The sequence below is a fragment of the Rhincodon typus genome, chromosome 34 (genome assembly GCF_021869965.1).
Source record: "Rhincodon typus isolate 14 chromosome 34, sRhiTyp1.1, whole genome shotgun sequence".
Lineage (NCBI taxonomy): Eukaryota > Metazoa > Chordata > Chondrichthyes > Orectolobiformes > Rhincodontidae > Rhincodon > Rhincodon typus.
In genome coordinates this window covers 15,265,384-15,281,333 of record NC_063365.1, presented here as the reverse complement: position 1 = coordinate 15,281,333, position 15,950 = coordinate 15,265,384, and the positions used below count along the sequence as shown (strand labels likewise).

At 40.0% G+C, this 15,950-nt stretch overlaps 1 protein-coding gene across 1 annotated transcript in view; it reads left to right on the top strand.

Annotated features, from left to right (window-relative positions):
- The first annotated feature begins 878 nt into the window (after positions 1 to 878).
- LOC109921085 (apoptosis inducing factor mitochondria associated 2) overlaps positions 879 to 15,950 on the top strand; it is a 23,615-nt gene continuing 8,543 nt past the window's right edge. The window contains exons 1-7 of the mRNA XM_020521136.2: positions 879 to 1,011; positions 4,635 to 4,816; positions 8,548 to 8,663; positions 8,755 to 8,874; positions 8,990 to 9,082; positions 10,267 to 10,375; positions 11,261 to 11,413. Coding sequence (XP_020376725.1) covers positions 4,642 to 4,816; positions 8,548 to 8,663; positions 8,755 to 8,874; positions 8,990 to 9,082; positions 10,267 to 10,375; positions 11,261 to 11,413 — 766 coding nt within the window. The 5' untranslated portion in view covers positions 879 to 1,011; positions 4,635 to 4,641. The remainder of the gene's footprint in view (positions 1,012 to 4,634; positions 4,817 to 8,547; positions 8,664 to 8,754; positions 8,875 to 8,989; positions 9,083 to 10,266; positions 10,376 to 11,260; positions 11,414 to 15,950) is intronic.

Here is a 15,950-nt window from a genome sequence, read left to right as displayed (position 1 = left end):
GTCAGCCTCTCTGCTCCTATGATGCTGCTGGGCCTGCTGTGTTCACCCAGCCCTGCACCTTGTTGTCTCGGATTCTCCAGCATCTGCAGTTCCTACTATCTATGTTGAGAGAGAAACAGGTTGACATTTCAAGTCCAGTATGACTCTTCTTCAGAGCTGGAAATTTGTGAGTTTTACGCTGTTGACAAAGTGGGGATGTTCTCCACAGATTCTGCCAGACCCACCAGGTGTCTTCAGCATTTTCTGTTTTTATCTTGGATATTTAATCTCATAGTTGAGAAGCACTGATACGTAGACTGCGATAATACAAAGGTCGAACTGAGGCCGAGTTGGGCTGAGGAATAGTGAAGCAAGAGGCAAATAGGAAGTTTGAAAGCAGTGATGTCCAGGGAATCAGGGGAAGGTGAAGAAATATGCAGTGTTTTCTTGTTGAGTGTTGATGCATCCGTAGTCCTGGACCCTGACAGTCTGCTCAGGATTAACCGGACAGGATCCACCCTCTCATTTTTCAGCAGGTTTTGGAGGATGCTACATGCTGACCACTTCCTGATGTATTATTAAGCTCCCCACACTGAAATCTCATTTAAAGGTTTACTGATGCATAGTGACAACCTGTGGCTCACTCTCACCAGCTGGAGTTAAGTTTAAATTGCACCTTACGAATTAAATTCAGCGTAATTTTAAGATACAGGGGTAAGTTGCGACAACATACTGCATCACTGGGGCAGAATAACAGGACAGATGAGAAATGGGGAAGCTTATGTTTTGTTTCTACATAAATTCAGTTCGAGATGTTTTTCGGGGTTATTCAGATTTCTCAAAACCGAGTGTTGGTCCGAAAGTTGTCGAATCTGCAGGGAGCATTTCTCGCGTTGTAACTGGACCCTGAAGGTATTGGAGAAAACTGGAAGTAGGAGGAGAGTTCATGTGATGAACAAGGCGGAGCTTTAGGGGATTCAGCATGGTGTGACAAGTTACTGTGTGTACTGGCGAGGTTCAGCTGGGAGAGCGGTGAGTGTGTTCGTTCATTGATTCTTACGCAGGGTATCTGCATGCTGCCGGAGTCTGGGCCCGGTTGACGTTGCCTTTCGTTTGCAGCGAAATCCACATTGAAGCGTGCCGCCTCTCTGCAGGCAAAATACAGCATTTTGGTATCGTTATGCCACCTCTTAAAATGGACTCTCTTAAGAGGAAGTGTTGTAATTAGCAAACGAAATGTTTCAATCGGTCTGCAAAAGCGAAGGGCGGCGACCATTCCTGTTTTCCTGCAGACAAGTGGATGTTTAGATGTCCATCTAGTGGCGACTGCATACAACATCTTCCCTTTCTTTCCCCTCTATTAACAGTTTTTGTACAGTCTAGCACGGTTGTTCCACCTCCACACACATTGGCCTTTCCAAACAGGCTGATAATCCTTTTTTTAAAAGAACTCTGAATTAGGGGAGTGGGGAGGGAGGGCGACGGTAGAGGTCACTCATGTTCCTGATTTAGAGATGTCAAATCTCCAGGAGTTTTTTTTAAAAACTGATCTCCCCAGTAAGGAATTCTCGAAGGGATAGTGAACTGAAAACTGTGTCTATTTATAAATGGTCATTGAATACATTTTCTTATTCTGTTGAAACAAAAAGTATCCAGGATGGCAAAAGTGGCTGCTGACTAAAGTTTTTAGAATTGTCCAGTTTGATAATTGAGTCTGCCACTCCTAGAACAATAAAACAAGAATTGTTGAAAAAACTGGCAGTTCTGAAGAAGGGTCACTGGCCCCCAAACATTAACTTTGATTTCTCTTCACAGATACTTCCAGACTTGCTGAGTTTTTCCAGCAATTTCAATTCTTGTTTCTGATTTCTGGTATCTGCGGTTCTTTCGGTTTGCTGTCACTTCTCTATTGAATTATGAAGCTTGTGGGTCATGACTGAACATCCTGGTGGAGTTGACCCAGTGGCCGGGGGGGTGGGAGGTGGGAGGTGTGTGGTTGCCATGAAATGAAACCTCCAGGAATGTATCCTTAGAGTTGGCAACCCTACAACCTCACGCAAATAGAATATGGCTGCTGCATTCTATGGTGAGTAAAACTCAATTTTTTTTGTTTTGTGTGGCACCCTTGGTGTCTCTCTCTCTCTGTCTCACTCGGTCTGAGACTGCTACCTATTTTGTTTTGGGTTTGGTTGACATTTTGGTAAAACAAACAAAGGCAAGACTTATACAATTAAAAGTAGGGCCTTGGGTAATATTGTAGAACAGAAAGGCCTAGGGGTTCAGGTACGTAATTCTTTGAAGTTTGCATCACACATAGATAGGGTGGTTAAGAAGGTGTTTAGGGACACTTGCCTTCATTGCTCAGACCTTTGAGTATAGGATTTGGAATGTTATGTTGATGTTGTACAGGATGTTTGGTGAGGCCTCTTCTGGAATACTGTATCCAGTTCTGGTCTCCCTGATATAGGAAGGATATTATTAAGCTGAAGAGGGTTCAAAATAGATTTACCAGGATGTTGCCAGGAGTGGAGTTTTTGAGGTATAAGGAGAGCCTGAATAGGCTGGTTCTTTTTTCACTGGAATATAGGAAGTTGAAGGTGACCTTATCGAGGTTTATAAAGTAATGAGGGGTATAGATAAGGTGAATGGCAGGTATTTTTACCCTAGGATGGGGCATTTCAAGACTAGGGGGCATATTTTTATGGTGAGAGGAGAAATATTTTTAAAAAGATGAGGGGCAATTTTTTACAGTGTAGTTCGTGGAAGTGGTGGATGTTGGTACAGTTACGACATTTCTAAGATATTTAGATAAGTACATGAATAAGAAATGTTTGGACGGAAATGGGCCAGGACCAAGTCCAAGTGCAGGCAGGCAGGATTAGTTTAGTTTGGGATTATGGTCGGCATGGACTGGTTGGACCAAAGGATCTGTTTCCTTGCTATATGACTCTATGACAGATTGATTAGGGAGATATACTGAATGGAGTGACTGGAGATAGTTGCCAGACTTCTTTCATTTCTTTTGCATCTGCTTAAATAATTTGGTTGTAGTACTAAAACAATGCTTGCTAGTCATGAGATGGTGGGTGATTCAGCATGAAGAGAAGTTGTGTGCAATAATTTGGAGTTAGAACATTCCATTTGTAAAAAGTGGATGAGCTAAATGGGTGGAATGACCACCACCTCAGTGTTACCCTTTCTAAATATAATGACAATAAAAATCAGGAGCTGGAGTTGGCTATTCAGTCCCTCGAATTTGCTTTGATATTTAATAAGATCATGGCTGATGTGATTGTAACCTCCAATCCTCATTCCTGTCTATCTCCGATAACCTTTCACCTCTGCCTTAAAAAAAAAAGTCAAAGATTCTCCTTCCATGACCTTTTGAGGAAGATCCTTCCAATTACACTCAACCTTATGTTAGAAAAGTTTCTTGCCTCCACTTTTAATGGGCGACTCCTTACGTTTAAAAATAATGACCTCCAATTCTAGATTCTCCCATAAGAGGGAATATCCTTTCCACATCTATAATGTCAAGACCCCCTTGGGTCCTTATTTATTTCAATCAAGTCTGTCTTACTTCTCTAAACTCCCATGGATACAAGCCCAGCCTATCCAGCCTTTCATCATAAGATAACCCTCTCATCCCAGGCATTGGTGTGGTAAACCTTCTCTGAACCCCTCCAAACGCACTTATATCCTTTCTTAACTTTGGACAATGAAATAATCCCTTTCTTTGTGACAGTTTTCACCAACTGGAGTGATAATACTACGGCTGCCATATTACGACATGAAATCACTTCATGTAATTTTAATCAGTATCTTGCAGGTACAATTTTTGCAATGTAAAACTGAAATCAAATGTGCCTTCGTCAAAACCTACTGAGTGAAAAATGGTAATGTCAAACCGGTATCTCTTTGTGTTCAGCTGGGTGGCAGGAGACTTTTGCATCCCAAGATTGACCCTCTGAGTGCAATCATTTATCCTTTTTTAGGAAGGGGTAGATTGAGATGGAACCAAAGGCCATTTCTTCCAAAACAGTTTCCAGCTTCGCATCATTTTTCAATCAAATTAGCAATGGAATGTTGTGGTTTCTTTTTATCAACAGGAGTCCCATTGAGAGGCAGTTTGTTTACTATGTCCTGACAGAGGCTGACTGCTTTTAAGAGAGTGACTTGGTGCATGTAAATTCTCATCTGATCAAATGGCAATAGTGACAATTCTGGATCTTGGCTTTTAGCATTGGCTTGTGCACAAATGTTCCTGACATCAGTGGAGTTCCTTAGTCACACTGGCAGCTCCATTTGCACTATGTATTAGCTCTAGCCATGTTGAGACTTTATATGTGTTAGATTTGGAACAAAGTTGAGTTAATGCATATGTTGCAAAATGCACAAATGCAGAATTGGATGTGCTTGTAATGCAAAGAGTTAATGAATTATAGTGCACACACACACACACATATTGCTGGTGCTTTAAAGTAAATTATTAAAGATTACATATTAAAGTAAATAGCTGCAGTGTCTTCTTGAGAATACTTGTCAAAGTACAGCATATCTGTCGCCATCCAGTGTTTTTACAAAGAGTTGATTTAAAAAAATGGTCTGAAACATTTATTTAAATGCTTGTCCTCTTGTTTTCTCTACTTCCCCAGGAGAATTATGGGAGGGACAGTATCTGTCGATGATAGCTTCCACGTTGTGATTGTTGGCGGTGGCTTTGGAGGGATTGCAGCAGGAAACCGTTTGAAGTCATACAACGTTCCATTCACGTTGATCGATGTGAAAGATGCTATGCATCACAATCCGGGAGCACTCAGAGCATCAGTGGAAAGTGGTGTGTTAGCGGAAAACTAATCAGTATGTTAAATGTGAGACTGAGCTGTATGCATTCCGACAGTAATATTGTATGGAAAAAAGGGGACTGTGGCATCATGGGCATGAAATTAGCTAAATGACAGGAAATGGAGTAGTGATTAACAGCTATTTTTCAGATTGGAGGAAGGTGAATTTAAGGATCCTTACTATTTCTGATTATATATTATTCTAGAATAATGCTGAAAAAAAGACACATTTTGTAAAAACTTTGTCATCAGGATGGTTTAACACTACCAACCAAGGGGAGATAATGAATGAGAAGTAATTGGTAGAAATATTGCCATGAAGCTCGCCCCCATTAATGCTGATTAACAGTTAACTGGCAGACTTTGTGTCACTTTGAAACCAGACAGATTCCGGTTAGTGCATTGCCCTGCGAATCAGTGACTGACTGTCACCTGACACCTGATTCCTGAACTGCACGTAGATGTTCTTTCTGTCTGCAAAGATCAGAGCCCCTTGTATTAATATATGTAGTTTCCAGCACACCCAAGTCTGCAATGTTGCAAGCCTCACTGGCAATCCTAAATAGGTTGTCAACATAATTGTTCTCTCACTGGGGATTATCCAGAAGGAAGCTGCATATATTGATACGAAATAGCACAAATAAAGAGTACAGTTCTAAAGTGGCTGCAGGAACAGAAAGACCTGAGTTTACATGCCCATAAATCTTTGAAGGAGGCAGAACACATTGTGTGGACAATTAATAAAGCAAAGAGCCTTTTAGGCTTTATTACTAAGGACATAGAATATAAAAGTTAAGATTTTTTTTTGTTAAACATATGTAGAACAATGGTTTAGCCTAAACTGGAGTATGAAGGGGGAATCTAAGGGGGAGGTGATGGGGTAGGGTAATGTGAATGATCTAATCCAGAGGCCCAGCTAAACATTAAATTCATGGACTCAAATCCTACATGTCAGCTCTTGCAATTTGAAATCAATTAATACATCTGGGATATAACTTGTTTTGATAACAGTGACCATCAACAATGGTTGTAAAAACCCTTCTGGTTCAATAATGCCCTTTTTCTCTTTTCTCTTTTAAGGAAGGAAATCTGCTGTCCTATCCTGGTCTAACCTACGTATGACCCAGACCCAAAGCAACATGTTTGACTCTTAATGGCTTAGTAATTAAAGATGGGCAACAAATGCTGAATTTGTCAGAGACATGAACAAACGAAGGAAAAAAAATTGGCTCCACTTGTGAAGGCGTTAGCGTGTACAGAAAAGATTCCCCAGAATAACTGAATTGGTACATGAATAGAAAGGGTTTAGAGGGTATGGGCCAAATGCTGGCAAATGGGACTAGATCAGTTTAGGATTTCTGGTCGGCATGGAAGAGTTGGACTGAAGGGTCTGTTTCCGTGCTGTAAAACTATGGCTGCAGTGATAAGAAATTGTAGTTAACTTCGATAAATTGGAGAACTTATGATCTGTTCTCCTTGAAGAAGAGGATAAGGTGAAATTTGGTAGAGGTATTCAAAATGATGAGCGATCTGGACAGAGTAGAAGAGGGTAAGATCTATCTTCATTAGTGCAAAGATTGAGTACAAGGGCACAGATTTAAGGTAATTGGCAAAAGATACTATGATGACATGAGGAAAAACTTTCTCAAGCAGCAAGTGTTATGATCTGAAGGCACTGGCCGAGTGTGACGGAGATGGGTTCAATCATTCTGAGAATTATTTTTTCTTGCGACAATGTTCTGTTGCTATCCAAAGGATTTTTTTCAATTAAAGCCAAAGCTAATCGGTCACAGAATTCCTGCTATGCTAATCTCCCACAGCGACATTGAAGATACAATGGACATTTCACAGGTTTCTTATTAGAAGGGTATTAATGTTCTGTGTACGTAAAGTGTACTTCTGTTTTCATTGTGTCTATAGAATGCTGTGAAGATGGACTCTTATACAAGAGCAAGGAGACAATGTCTGACATGTTACTTAATGATTGCATTAATGCTGGAAGTTATAGTTACATTGCCATGTCGTAACTAATTGGAATAGTCTGCTCCATAATGGCATTTGAATTTGTCTGCTTTTGAGCAACTGTGTAACTAACTTCAAACTATTTTTAAACCACTTTTAAAATTCTGTATAGATAAGTGTAGATGAGAGCCCTCGTTTTTGATTTCAATAATTTTAGATCACACAAATGTTATTGAATTGTTAAAAGTACAAGTGGAATAGTTTGGGCTCCCAGTCAAAGTTTGAGGAAATCTAAACTGGGATCCACGTTGAAACCCTATGTTGAATGAACGTTCCAAGTTGGAGAGAACAAACAGAACTAGCATCATGCTATATAAATGCACAAACTGTTGACTGATCTGACAAATGATGATGAGATCTTTGCATGGATAACCCACTTGTTTTACAGAGAGAAGAAAGTTACATTCTAGGAGTTGGGAACAATTTTATTAAAACTCCCCAATAGTGTATGGTGCAGAGTTTGAATAAAATTTTACTAAGATTGTAATAGTAATAAAGTTGAGGCATAGGGTGCATATAGAAAGTAGTTAATTAATTGGTAATTACAGGGTTGTTAAAAAAAAGTACCATTTGCTACAATGCTTTCCTGCAGCAAAATCAACAACTTGTATTTTTATAAAATGTTCTAAAGTGTTTCACAGAGTGTTTCAAACTAAAATATGACTACGCTAAATAAGGAGATATTGGGGCAGATGACCGCTTGGTCAGATTTTAAGAAGCATCTTGAAGGAGAGTTCAAGAGGAAAAGAGGTTTAAAGAGGGAATTCAAGCCTTTATGACCTAGGCAACTGAAGGCATTGTTACCAGTGGTGGTGAGTTTTTAAAATTGAAAATGTTAAGCTAAAATTAAGTGAGCGGATGACTGGTTTAGAAGGTTCACTAGGTTGTTTCGGGCATGAAGGGATTTTCATATGGTGATAAAGTGAATATGTTGTGTCTTTACACATTAGAGTTTAGAAGAATAAGAGGCGACCTTATTGAAACATATAAGATTCTTGGGGAGCTTGTCACTGTGGTTGAGGAGAGGTTCTTTCACTTTGTGTCTTCTGGTCCTAGACTCTCCCACATTCTCAGAGTTAGCGGTTGCCCCCTTTGGACGGAGATGAGGGTGAATTTCTTCTGAGGGTAGTCAATATGTGGAATTCTTTCCTGCAGAAGATGGTAGAGGCTTGTCATTAAGTTATTCAAGCTGAGATGGACAGATTTTTAATCGGTAATGGAATCAAGGGTTATGAGGAAAACAGGAATGTGCAGTTGAAGACTACCAGATCAGCCATGAACTTGTTGAATGGCAGAGCAGACTCAATGGTCCAAGTGGCCTTCTGCTCCTACTTCTTAGGCTCTTATGACTGCAGATGTCTGAGGATTTTGAGGTTGATTTGGAGAGGTAGAAAGGGCAAGCCCACATAGGGATTGAAATCGAGAGTAAGAATTTTAAAATTGATGCATTGCTCAACCAAGAGTCTAAGTAAGTCAACGTTCACCATTTTGAATTCAGTATTGAGCGTGATTTTCCAACTACAGAGCAACATGCCGAAAATTACTGACCACAAAACCTACAGGTTGGTGTGGGTGTTATTGATATTGCCATAGATTAATTCCAGCATTAATAGTAAATGATTTCTTGTCCATCTGAGGAATGTATCTCTACTTGGACATGCATTCTAACTTTTGTAACATCTTCAGTTTGCTTTTTTTTTAGGATTTGCAAAGCAAACATTCATATCATTCAAAGAGACATTTGCAGAGAACTTCAAGCAAGGCAAGGTTGTTGACATTGATTTAGAAAAGCAGAATGTTATTTTAGAAAATGGAGATGTAAGTCAGAAAAGTAAATCTCATGAACATATAACCCAGTGAGGTTATTTTTGCATGATAACATGGCTTTAATCTCTTTGCTATTTTGAAGACTCTACATTTTTCCCACCTCATTTTGGCAACTGGTAGCTCAGGACCATTCCCTGGAAAATTTGCTGAACCAGTTACGATGGAGAATGCAATCCAGATGTATGAAGATCTTGTAAAACAGGTAGTGTTTAAATTTTTATTTTAAAAAAAAATCTAATCTGCAATTTCCATTCTGGCTCTATCACGGCATTTCCACTAACTGTGCAGTTTCCACGTAATCATGTGTCTTCAAACAGGTTCAAGAAGCTCAGAGAATTGTTGTGATTGGAGGTGGATCTGCTGGTGTGGAAATGGCAGCAGAAGTCAAAACAGATTACCCTGACAAAGAGGTATTGACCTGCACTGATTGTCCTGTGTATGAAAGGTTGCCATTTCATGCTATTCTATAAATTGCTCTTTAGTTTCTGCAGTTTAATTGATCTGCGATGCAGACAAGTTTGATTGAATAAAATACAACATATAAATCTGCTGCTATTACTTGGGTTGCTAAAGTTTAAATAGGAAGGTGCAGTGAATGGTGTCCATGCCTCTGAGCTAGAAATCCAGGTTCAAATTTCACCACAGGAGTTGATGGTCCAAGGAAGGATGCACTCACAATGTGACCAAACAAGTTGGGTGTTCCCTTATGAATCCTTCCCATACACCAGCAGCAGGTGGAGGAATGGGCGAGACTCCTGATCAGCTCTATACTTGGAGCCTCTGCCATCACTATCCATATCTCTGGATTACAACGTACATCTACACTAATTGTGCTTTACAGCACTTGGCACTTAGCATTCAATGTTATGGCATTTAAGGTGCTTTTCTCTGTACATAGAAAGAGGCCTTTCAGCCCAATGTGACCATGCTAACTTTTAGAATTATTTAATTAGTCTTTGTCCTCAGTCTTTCTCCAAGCCTCAATTATTAATTTTTGAGTACATAATCAGTTGTTTTTGAAAGCCCGGAGCCAGCAAGAGCTGCAGATGCTGGAGTCAGGGTCAATACTGTTTGGAGCTGGAGGAACACAGCAGGTCAGGCAGCATCAGAGGAACAGGAAAGTCGACGTTTCGGATCGAGGACCTTCATCAGGAATGATCCGAATAACTTACAACATATAAATCTGCAGCTATTATTTGAGTTGTGAAAGGTCAAATAGGAAGGCGCGGTGAGTGGTGTCCCTGTCTCTGAGCCAGAATTCCAGGTTCAAATTTCACCCCAGGAGTGACCCGAAAAGTCAACTTTCCTGCTCCTCTGCTGCCTGACCTGCTGTGTTCCTCCAGCTCCATACTGTATTGACTATTTTTGAAAGCTACCATGGAATTGGCTTTCATTACTTTTCCAGGCAGTGTATTCTGCATGTTCTATGTGTGTAAACCCATGGAAACAATATTTTCAAACTTAAGAGCAGATGCAACTATTATGATTGGGTGAGCACATTCAGGCACTTTTAAACAATCTGCTAGGAACCCTTATCTGTGGTTAACCATTTGTTTCCACAATGCATTTTTATTTATTTAAATTTTTTTTTTAGGTAACTTTGATTCATTCCAAGATTGCTTTGGCTGACGTTCAACTCTTACCCAGCGTAAGGCAGGGGTTGAAAGAAATCCTCCTGAAGAAAGGAGTCGAGCTTCAGTTAGGTAATGATGCCATTGAGAATATTTTTGAAAGGGATAAATTTCATTCCAGTCCAGTTTTTGAAAAAAATTAACTGTTTGCATTTTGGAAGAAGAGCATTGGTTTTGCCATATTGATTCCGTGCTTTGTGCATTAAAAATCTCTGTTCATTGCTGTAATTATATTTAAATCTAATACTTGGCCTGTATCTTCAAATCATAGCAAATATTAGAAATGCACAGCAATTCAGCAGCTGAACAGTTAATGTTACTACTACAGACTCATCTATAGGAATGTTTCCTACTAGTTTGGATTTCTAATATTTTGCTCTATTTACTTTATACCAGTCCCAATACACTTTTATTTAGAGTCTAAGGATATGAAAAGTTGGGATGGATGGGTCTTGTTTTCTGTCAATCATGTTATAACTTGTGAAACTTGCTGATTGAGTTTCCACAGATACAACCTCTTTAAGACTTGCTTTTGTTTAACTCCCCAAGAACTTTCTCTTTCTGTCTGCTCCCCCTTTCCACTTGGTTTTCATGAAGGTTGAATGTGCTAAATAATTTTATATATTTCAAACAAGAAATCAGATTATTTTCAACTATGAAGAAAGTTGATCTGGGGTGAGGCTGAGGGAGTGCAGGGAAAATATTGGGATGTTTGTCTGCTTTGGCATTTGTGTTTGGAGTCAAGCCAAGTTAATTTTGAACTAAACTGGATTATGTTCTTTCCCTATCTGAAACCTGTTTCCCAGATGGTTCAATTCATCTTGTACTTTTATTTTTGATAATGTGTTCTCTGGTATCTTGCCTGAATTCCATTTGGGATCAATGGTCCTCTGAACCTTGAATATTGTATTAAGTTGCTCCTGAGGACGCTCATGCTCTCCTGTTTTTTCCAAAAAGGACAGAAAGTCATCAACCTCCAGGACCTGGTGATGAATGAAATGAAGACTGACATGAAAGTACTGACTGACAAAGGATTGGAGGTCATTGCAGATTTGGTCATCTGTTGTACTGGAATAAGAGTTAATTCTTCGGCGTATTCAAATGCTTTCAGTAAGTTCTAATAAATTAAGGTACTGCTTCTATTAATCCATGCTGATAAAGCTATGTTAAATATCATTTCACATCATAAACATGATAAGGACTTTCAGACAACTTGGCTTTTCTGCACATTAAGAACTATCCTTTTGTTACATTTCCACAAGCATTCACTCCCTCCACCACCGCTCAGTAGCAGCATGGTGTACTATCTACAAGATGCACTGCAGAAATTCACCAAAGATCCTCAGACAGCACCTTCCAAACCCATGGCTACTTCCATCTAGAAGGACAAGGGCATCAGATATATTGGAACACCACCACTTCCAAGTTCCCCTCCAAGTCACTCACCATCCTGACTTGGAAATATATCATCGTTCCTTCACTGTCACTGGGTCAAAATCCTGCAATTCCCTCGCTAATTGTGGGTCAACCTACAGCAGGTGGACTGCTGCGGTTCAAGAAGGTAGCTCACCACCACCTTCTCAAGGGCAACTAGGGATGGGCAAGAAATGCTGGCCAGCCAGCGATGCCCACATCCCACAAATGAATAGAAAAAAATATATACTGTTTCTGCCTGGAAAGTCATTGACTTGAAGAAGTGGTTTAAACAAGCATCAATTTATTCTAGCCCACACATAAGTATTCGGCTTATTGATAATTATGCAAACTATAAGGAAATGTAGAATTGCTTTCTCTGTTTGCTGTCTCTTCAAATAATACTGAAAATGGCAATGCTCATTTTCAACACCTGATTGTGTCACTAATGTCAATAGGAATGTAAAATTACCACTGCTAGTGGTATCTGCAAACAAAACTGCTTTTCATTAGATTATAAGACATAGAATTTGTGGAGAGGGCTGTTGTGGCATGTCAGTAGCATCCCTACCTCTGAGGCAGAAGGCCTGGGCTCAAGTCCTATCTGCTCCAGAAGTGTGCAATAACATCGCTGAATAGGTTTATTAAAAATACCTATAATTTGGGGAGGAAGTAGTACAAACAAGGAATTGATTTGTTGGATATGTGCTGCATATTTTAGTGTCTGCGTGCAAAGGATTCTGTTTGCCCTTTACTATATAAAGGCCATCCACTTTTTTGTCCTTTTTCCTTTCCCTCTGTTTTGTATTTTTTCCATTTCATTCTCTTCGTGCAACTAGATTTATTTTTCATGTATTGAAGGCTCTATTGACGTGGATGTGCCTTCAAAATAAATAATGTGCCGCTGTGTCCTGGTGCTGTTGTTTTCAAATTGCCCAGGTGACCCTGTCTATTTACTTGCACCTCTTCATTAATAAAAGCAAAAATGTCTGAATCTTCAGATGGTCAGGCAGCATTATTGAGGGGTGGGGGAAAAAACAAAGTCAACATTTCAAGCTACTGACCTTTCCAGAACTGATGAAAGGTCATCCTCTCAAAACATTGGCTTGTGTAATTTGCTGTGGTGATAATGATGTGCTTGATATTGTTATTCCACTGAAACTGACTGACAGTTTCTTTAGGAGCCAGCATGTGCAGAATAACACAGCAGTCCAGAATGTGCTGTGAGTCCGGTTACGTTCCTCAGCAATGTTTGCTTTTGAAGATTCCCAGTCTATAATCAATTGAAAACCACCAAAAAAATTCTTAAGAACCCTGGAAGAAGGTACAGTGTGGAGCTGGAGGGACACAGCAGGTCAGGCAGCATCAGAGAAGCAGGAGAGTCAACGTTTTGGTTCAGGACCCTTCACGACTTCCTGATGAAGGGTCCTGATCCGAAACATCGACTCTCCTGCTCCTCTAATGCTGCCTGACCGGTTGTGTTCCTCCAGCTCCACACTGTATTGACTCTGACTCCAGCACTGGCAGTTCTTGATATCTCTGGAAGAAGGTACTGCATCTGGGTTTTTAAGTGTACTAACTTTGAAATGATTGCTGAACACCCTCGTGGGCCCTGATCAGCACTTTTTTAATTTGTGGAATATCAGCTTTCTCCACAATAATATTTTCTTAAAAATTCATATTTTTAGAAACCTTATTTATTATAAAGTTTGGTTATCTTTTTCTTAGCCTCTGCTTTTTATATCTTCTATCATAGTAAATTCTAGGTTTCGTTTTGCTGTCTGCAAATTGAAAGTAAAAGTGAAGGATTTTTAATTGTTTTTAACTTCCTAGTTTGTTAAATGTGACTGCCTGTCCGCTTGCTACATGCCAAGACATTGCTGTCAAAACCTGCCATTGACCCAAAATCCCAGGTGATGAACATACTATCTAAGATGGGGAAAACAGTCTGGCCCACTTTGCAGCAGTTTCTTTCTATTTTAGACTTTGCGCATCCACCATAGTTTGCTTTTGCATCTATGGCGCTTTATTGTTTACGTAACCTTATCTCATTTGCTATTGAAGAGCTGGCGAGAGACCCCCTGCTGCCTCTTTTTAGGAAGGCCAGCCAAGCTGTGGGCCAGTCAGGCTGTGATGGGGCCACCAGTGGGCCTTCCCCAGGAGTTAAGACACAGGGGGAGCGATTGCAGCCTACCAAGATCTGATGGACATTCTGAGGCTTTTGCCTCATTTACATGGCAGTATCACTAGCATAGCAGTAGCTACTGCCAGGAGGCTAGGATTGTGCTAGGAGACCCAGGATTGTGGCGTGACCAAGCTGACAGCTGAATAGCTTTGAATGGGACAGAGTAAATTCAGAGGGAGAGGGATGCAGGGGGTGGGTCTCGGTGGGAGTCTTCCCCCATCCCAGCACCATCTTTCTCTGTTGAACACTTTGCTCAGGCATTGAGTGTCTTTGAGGGACCTCCTAAGTGAATGCCCTTCTGCCTGCAAGCTCGTTATCAAAGAAAACAGTAGGTTTGTTGTGTGATGTCTCACAATATGTTAGTATACCTTTTGAGAAACATGCTCATGATATTATTGTATCATGTGGTCTGAGGATATGAAGATCTTAACTCTGGTTGCTTAAAGTCAGCATAGTCCTACTGAATCATGGGGTAGCTGTCTCATTAGTGAGAGATGACGGTCGGTGGTTTAACTTGAGGGTCATCACCCCTCAGGCGAGGGGAGAGGTTGAGAAAGAGAGTCCTTCATGGTGTCCTCCGCTAGTGCAGGAATTCAATCCATGCTGTTGGCATCACACTGCATTGCAAACCAGCCATCTGAGCTAATGCCACTCGACATGTTAATGGAAGCATGTATCTCCTTCTAATCAAATAGCTTAATGTTAGCCAAGACACTGATGTGCCTATGAATGTAATATTTGCATAAATCAATGAGCTGTAATAAACATCTGGATCTACTGATACTAGTTTAGCCCTATCAGCTGGTTATTGTTACAAGGGATAACATAAGTATTGCCACATTAGTTAAAACCAAAATACGCATTGTGGTAATGTTACGAAGGAGTGGTTGACACGTCTCTGATAGTTAAAACTGAAACCCCTGGAGAAGCTTGCCTCACCTTGTAGTCTGTGAAAGGAAATGTGAAAAGTGGTATACCTGCCTCTCGCCTCCCAATCTGTTAAAAAGGAAAGGTGAAATAAAATGAACTCCTGACAGTCACTCTGCACTCAACAAGTAACAATTTATTTATCTAACTCTATCAGGTAACAAATTAACAGAACGACTAAGAAACCAAACAATCTCCCCCTTAACCATAACTATTCCCGAATAAAACACAATTCTAATGGTATGCTGTTTCAATAGATACAAGCCCTACTTGTATAAACCAAATTAATAATTAAAAAAATTAAAGCTTAATCTCTCAAAATTACAGCCAGGCTAAGTCTTCTGGAATGTTCTTTGCTTTCTCTGCTGTCCTCCAGTCACGTGCACTCGGTTGAATGAGGTGCATCTGGGTTTTTAAGTGTACTGTTGAATTCCTCCGTCGAATTCTTATGTCTGGAATATTAGCTAAGAGTGCCATAGTACCTTTATTTAGATGGTGCTTACTCTGAGATCTTAGAGATTTCTGTGACTCCCAGTGATTTTCTCTTTCTTTAGAGCTGATGGCTGTTGAGAGCTGTTCTCTTAACAGATGGCAGTTTGCTCTTACCCTGATTTTCAAATGCCCTCTTCTTTCATATCCTTGATGACCTATTAATTTCTTATAATAGGATTGGTCTGTGTTTGTCAAAACCATCAGATTTAAATTTAAATTAGGCTTTGGTATCTAGGGCCTGGTTTAAAGTAATTAGCTAAATTCAAAAACCTGTTGTCTTGGTAAAAGTGCTTCTTTGCCTGCTAACAGTATAACCTTTTGATAGAATGTTTCAATTTCAAGAACTGTCTGTGCATATGCTACTGCCTGCAGACATTTTTTTAACTCCAAGCCTTAAAAAGAACACACCTTTTAAAGGGACCATGCACTCTTCCCTTGCCCCACCCACCCATTCCATCATTTTTCAAACAAATTCTAATATGCTGCCTTCCAATCCACAAGTACTATACCAACTTTGTGACCGTAAGCAGTGGTAACTGTCCATAAAGAAACCGGTCCAAAATATCAATGGTAGATATTTGTAAACCTCATTGAAAACCAACTTGAAAACAGTCCTGGATGTCAAAGATA